This window comes from Octopus sinensis, linkage group LG8, assembly GCF_006345805.1.
Source record: "Octopus sinensis linkage group LG8, ASM634580v1, whole genome shotgun sequence".
NCBI classification, from domain to species: Eukaryota; Metazoa; Mollusca; class Cephalopoda; order Octopoda; family Octopodidae; genus Octopus; species Octopus sinensis.
Genome location: NC_043004.1, coordinates 29,696,408 through 29,703,371, shown reverse-complemented (window position 1 = coordinate 29,703,371; position 6,964 = coordinate 29,696,408). Strand labels below are relative to the sequence as shown.

Sequence of the window (6,964 nt, the reverse complement as noted above, 5' to 3'; positions counted from 1 at the left end):
ATAGTCTAATAAAGGGGCATAAAAGCCCTTGACAGAAAAAAGAAGGCTTTCCTATCCACATGGGATGCGAATAGGAAAGCCTTATATGCCCTGTTATTAGACTATTTCCCTTAGTCATTGCACGGTGATTACCATAAGCTGTAAGCTTATATAAAATACCAATATATATATATATATATATATAGAGAGAGAGGGGGGGGGAGAAAAGAAAGTTATGTTATTCAACACAGGTAGAAATATAGAAAAAAGAAGATGAAAATGCACTGGAAGTCTTTTAGATGGTTTATTTTCAAAGACTTTAAAAATAAATCATACCAGCTTGTTATTCCCTGACCTGTCTTCATCTTTTGTTTTCTGTAAATTCAAACTGTATATATACACACGCACACACACATACACACACATACATATATATATACAAGTCAGTAGAAAAACGAAAGAAGAGAACTCAACTGAATCAAACTGTTTTGATCTATCTATATATCTATATAACACACTATATACGCACATTCACTCACATGTGTGTGTATTAAGGCCTGCTTGGTCCTCAACCAGTAATAGTATAGGAGACCTGCCCAAGGTGTTGAGCAGTGGATTGGAACACAAAACCATATAATTTCAAAGTGAATTTCTTTATCACACAGCTTAGAAAACCAAATCATAAAGCATAGTGAAAACGTTGTACTTGGTCTGGTGGAACTTGATCAGAATTTGAAGATAGCTTGAGGAAATGCTGCACAAGATTTTGCAATTCTTTTTTAGAGACACTATGTTGTTGATGTTCAGAAAGATATTTACTTTGATAATTATTCAGTTGATCACTTAATAATTCCAACTTACTTTTGTATGTAGCTTTTAATTTTTCAATATTTAATTCCAGTTTTTTTGATAAATCTAATTTGGTATTCTCCAACTGTTTAACAATTTTTTCATATTCATTTTGTTTTTTATTTAATAATACTTTCAACTCAGAAGACTTCTTCAAGAGTTTCTCCCATTCTTCTGATAGTTCACTGTTAATTTTGTATAAACACTCTATAGTTGAATTTGCTGACTTCAGTTCTGTCTTTAGAGATGTAATATATATATGCTGTTGTTCATTCACTTTTTTCAAGTTTGATATATTTTCTAGAGCTTCATTTGATATCGTTGTAAGGACAGTAGCCTTCCCTTCTAGCTGTTTAATATAAGTTTCCTGCTTTTGTAATCTGACTTTCATTTCTGTATTTTCTTTCTTGACACTTTCCTGTTCACTCCTTAATATGCTAAGTTCATCTGATGTCCAAACAACCCTTTTTCCAGATATTTTTGCTTTTGGTTCCAAATTCTTTCCACCAAACAAGTATTCCATATCTGATAAAATATATATTTGAAGAAATGTTAACAATTATTGTAGAAGTTATGAATATATATGAACAATAACTTTGATAATAACAGTTATATATTCCTTTTTACCAAACTTTAAACTAAATATAGTTAAGTGTAGTAGGGCAAAAGCAGTTTGTAATTTTTAATGGTGGAATATAAAGAAGGTTATAAAAGATTTTAATGGAGAAGGTTTTAATGTCAAAACACGAAGAGAGTTTTACAAGGTTTTAATGGTGAAATATGGAGAAAGTTTTGTAAGACTTTAATGGTAGAAATATAGAGAAGGTTTTATAAATTTTTAATAGTGGAATATGAAGAACATTTTACAAGATCTTAATGGTGAAACATGGAGAAGGTTTCATAAGGTTTTAATGGTGGAAATGTGGAGAAGGTTTTACAAGTGTTTTTAATAGAGGAATATGAAGGTTTTTACACAGTTTTAATGGTAAAATATAAAGGTTTTACAAGTGAGAAGTGTCAACATCAAAGAATAGACATTAATATTAAGCTTGAATGTGGCCTAGTAGTTCTGGTGTTGGGTTCACAATCATGAAGTTGTAGGTTCAATTCCAGGGCCAGATAACACATTGTATCCTTGAAGAAAGTACTATATTTCACATGATCCAGTTTACTCAGCTGTAAATGAATATCAACCAAGAACTGGTGCAGCACTTTCTCTCTCCAGCTGCTCCACTGATTCAAAGATGGGTGGGTGAAGCGGGCATCTGTATCTATTTGTGACTATACAGGCACCTCAATCAATTAGCAAAAGCATGGTACATGCAACAAGGTCACAGTTATTTGTGAGTGACAGCTCTGGTCAGGATTAACTGTATGAGAAATAAAAGATAGAAACTAAATGGCATGGTAAGAAGCTTGCTTCCCAGCAACATGGTTCTGGGTTCAATCTCGCTGCCTGGCACCTTGGGCAAGTGTCTTCTACTATAGCCTTGAACAGCCTAGAGCATTGTGAGTAGATTTGATAGCCAGAAACTGAAAGAAGTGTGTGTGTGTGTGTGTGTGTTTGTGTGTGTAGGTGCATGCGTGTCTTTGTGTCTGCCCCAGCCACTGCTTAACAACTGATATTGGTGTGTTTTTAAGTCCCCGTAACTTAGCGGTTTGGCAAAAGACACCAATGATTTAAATAAGTGTCAAGCTTCAAAGCATAAATACTGGTGTTGATTCCTTTGACTAAAAATTCTTCAAGGCAATGGCCCCGGCAGAGCCCCAGTCTAATAACTGAAACAAGTAAAAGATGAAAGATAAAAATATTAAAGCAGACAACAAACAAAAGATGATGGATGGTGGTATCACGCTGGTGTAACAAGTAAATATATTTCTTTACTACCCACAAGGGGCTAAACACAGAGGGGACAAACAAGGACAAACGGATTAAGTCGATTACATCGACCCCAGTGCGTAACTGGTACTTAATTTATCGACCCCGAAAGGATGAAAGGCAAAGTCGACCTCGGCGGAATTTGAACCCAGAACATAACGGCAGACGAAATACGGCTACGCATTTCGCCCGGCGTGCTAACGTTTCTGCCAGCTCGCCGCCTTATAAGTAAATACACAAAAGAAAGTATTTTATTACTGATAAATGGAACTGAATAATCTTCATTCAAAGCTGAGTCTATGGGAATCAATGCCAGGAGTTTCTCATTCCTGTTCCAGATTGGGAACAATAAACTCAGGGTAGCAATTTATACAGACTCAGTTCACAATATAATATAACAAAGGATATACACAATATTGGTTGGGATCCTTTTTGTCTCCCGAGACAATGGAGTTGCGCATAAAGTAGTCTAGTCCGGCTTTTACATTTCATGTCCTGATACATTTCCTGCTGTGGCTGTGTAGTCCTATCCTGGACAAACACTCCCTCTGGCAGGTACCGCAAATGTAGCGAAGACTGTTCCTGGCTGGTTGTAATGCCATAGTTTCTTATACACAATATATTGGTTCTTGATAATCCTTCGTTTTTATTCTTATTAAATAGGTAACCAACAATGTTGACAAATATTAAAGCTTATAGATCAAATATTTAAATTATAGGTGCAGGTATGGCTGTGTGGTAAGAAGCTTGCTTCAAAACTACATGGTTTCAGGTTCAGTCCCATTGTATGGAACCTTGGGCAAGTGTCTTCTACTATAGCCTTGGGCCAACCAAAGCTTTGTGAGTGGATTTGGTAGACAGAAACTGAAAGAAGTCAGTCATGTGTGTGAGTGTGTGCACCTATGTGCGTGTGTCTTTGTGTTTGTCCTCCACCACTGCCTGACAACCTGTGTTAGTGTGTTTACGTCTCCATAACTTAACAGTTCAGCAAAGGAGACTGATAGAATAAGTACCAAGCTTTAAAAACAAGTTCTGAGGTCAATTTGTTTGACCAAGACCATTCAAGGTGATGCTCCAGCATGGCCATAGTCAAATGACTGAAACAAGTGACAGATAACAGATATAAAAGATCCATATCATGCTCAGAATAAAACTAAAATAAGTTCCACGGAGTTAGATTGGGAGCTGCACATAAGATGAGAAATGCATCAAACATATGTTCCCTGCAAACAGGTGGACACTATCTGAGACACAAACTATCAAGTAACTATAACCATAAGAATATATGAACAGTCAATTAAAGTTTACATACAGAGTTGAGTGAGTTCCATTTTATTTCTAGCCTTTCACCACTGACATCATTCACATTCGACACTGAATATCATCAGACATTTCCACTTGCATGAATAGAAGTCCTCGGAAACATCTTCTAAGATGATATTTCCAGAATCTTGATAACATCTACTCTACTGTTTCAATAGTATCAATATACAAAACAATACATCTACACTTTCCCAACTCACAAAACTACACCTTCCTATCACACAACACTCTACTTTCCCCAATTCACTACATTATCTCTTTTTATTCTATCTCAAAACACCTTCCCAACTCACAAAGCTACAATTTCCACAACACAATACCTTTCCTACTCTCAACACTACCCCTTACTATCTCACAACACTACCCCTTCCTAACTCACAACACTACACCTACCCAACTCACAATACTAAACCTTCCTATCTCCAAGCATACATCTTCCTATCTCACAACACTTCACCTTTTCAGCTCACAACACTACACCCCTTTCAATTTCAAATCACATCTTTCCAGCTCACAGCACCACACCTTACTATCTCACAACCCTACCCCTTCCTAACTCACAACACTACACCTACCCAACTCACAATACTAAACCTTCCTATCTCCAAGCATACATCTTCCTATCTCACAACACTTCACCTTTTCAGCTCACAACACTACACCCCTTTCAATCTCAAATCACATCTTTCCAGCTCACAGCTCCACACCTTCCTATCTCACAACACTACACTTTTCTAACTCAGAACATACCAGCTTCCTAACAAACAACACTACATCTTTTCAACTCACAACACTACACCTTCCAACACAAACCTTACCCCTTCCTAACTCACAACACTACACCTACCCAACTCACAATACTAAACCTTCCTATCTCCAAGCATACACTTTCCTATCACACAACACTTCACCTTTTCAGCTCACAACACTACACCCCTTTCAATCTCAAATCACATCTTTCCAGCTCACAGCACCACACCTTCCTATCTCACAACACTACACTTTTCTAACTCAGAACATACCAGCTATCTAACAAACAACACTTCACCTTTTCAGCTCACAACACTACACCCCTTTCAATCTCAAATCACATCTTTCCATGTCACAGCTCCACACCTTCCTATCTCACAACACTACACTTTTCTAACTCAGAACATACCAGCTACATAACAAACAACACTACATCTTTTCAACTCACAACACTACACCTTCCAACACAAAATAGATGGAAGGAAGGTTAGTGATATGACAGATAAATGAGAATAATGACATGATAGAGAAACAAATACTAGAGAAAGAAATACTTGTGTAAGATAGGAATATAATATATTGTGGCTGAGCAATAAAAGGCAGAATGAGAACTGCTTATAAAAGGTATTGCTAGATAAAGATGATAAGATGAATGAATTGAAACAATCTCAGTAAGCAACAGGGAATTAGAAGTATCACAAGATAAGAGGATGAACGAGTAATATGAGCTGGCTGTAGTTTGAGTGGAAGGGGGATAGGGTGAGTAAGACATATATAGGATTGACCTAAGGGAGAGGAAATTGGGAGAAATATCTGACACACACACACACACATACACATACACACATAGATACAGACACACACACACATATACACACACACACACACATACATACATACATACATACATACATATATAATATATATATATAAGAGTTAGGGAGGAGTAAAATGTTTTTGAGACATACAATCCCCAAAATACATAAATTATTGGCATGATAATAATGAAGATAATGATGAGAATAACAAGACAATACTAAACAATTAAAAGAAAAACACTGTTCATTTATAGAAAATCTCATCTGAAATAAGAAGCAAAGAATTGTGGTATGTTCTGTCAGGAATAATTAAATAGATCATGGAGAATTCTCATACACTGATAGAAAAATTTCCATCTTTGATAGTAAAAACATCTCTACTCCATAATGCTTGAACCAGTATGGTATAATTACACTGTCTTCTGCAACACACACACACACTCTCTCTCTCTCTCTCTCTCTCTCTCTCTCTCTCTCTCTCTCTCTGCTGTCAGTGAACATCACAGTAATGGTCACTGCTTCTGAAGAACCAGATTTACCAGCCTAGACTGTCAGCAAATGTATTTAGCATAATTTACCACATTCTTCCATAACAAATTAACAATCTCCTTGTCAATTCTAACAACTCCCACCCACACACCCACAAACACACACATGCATGTATATACACACACACACACACACACACACATGCGCACACACACACAATGTTGCCAAAACTGTATTCTTCCAAAGACTAGATTTTCTCTTTAGAATCAGAAAGAACTTCAGTTGCTAAAAAAGATCTACATAAAATGAAGTAACACCCACATTCAAGTATTTCTATAGTACACAGGACAGCGTTGCTGCTACATGCACACAGACATCCTACACTGTAATCTAGGATATCTGACTGAAAAATATTTGTAGTATATTATAACTTGCAAACACACTTTTACTTCTTTCTGCTTCTTCAGTTACTAGCTATATAGGCCTCCTCTCCTCCTCTCATGCAACTATCTACATACTCCTTTCACTTAGGCTTGCTTATTACACCCTGTATGTCTCAGTTTTTTAGATCTTTCACTTAAACTTTACTGTATCTTATAATTCTCCTACTTGGGTAATTCCTCTTGACATCCAGAAACATCTGCAGATGTTGCCCTACAGACACTCACCCTGAACGTCAACTACATTAATCTTATGAGAGTGGAAGAGCCAGCTCAGGTGGTCAGGTAACATCACTGTTATTCAAGTGATAGTATTCATTTGCAATCTTCTGTGAAAACATGTCTGGCCATTGAGCTGTTTTGAGAAAACATTACCTTGCTGTGAAACAGGTAAGGGGTGTGCAACAGGAAGAGCCTCTAAATGTAGAAAATCTGCC

General features: G+C 36.6%; 1 protein-coding gene across 4 annotated transcripts in view; it reads right to left on the bottom strand.

Annotated features, from left to right (window-relative positions):
* Nucleotides 1-613: 613 nt before the first annotated feature.
* LOC115214988 overlaps nucleotides 614-6,964 on the bottom strand; it is a 102,559-nt gene continuing 96,208 nt past the window's right edge. For all 4 annotated transcript variants that reach the window (XM_029784091.2, XM_036505303.1, XM_036505304.1 and 1 more), the window contains one exon: nucleotides 614-1,353. In XM_029784091.2, the coding sequence (XP_029639951.1) occupies nucleotides 659-1,353 (695 nt within the window). In that variant the 3' untranslated portion in view covers nucleotides 614-658. The remainder of the gene's footprint in view (nucleotides 1,354-6,964) is intronic.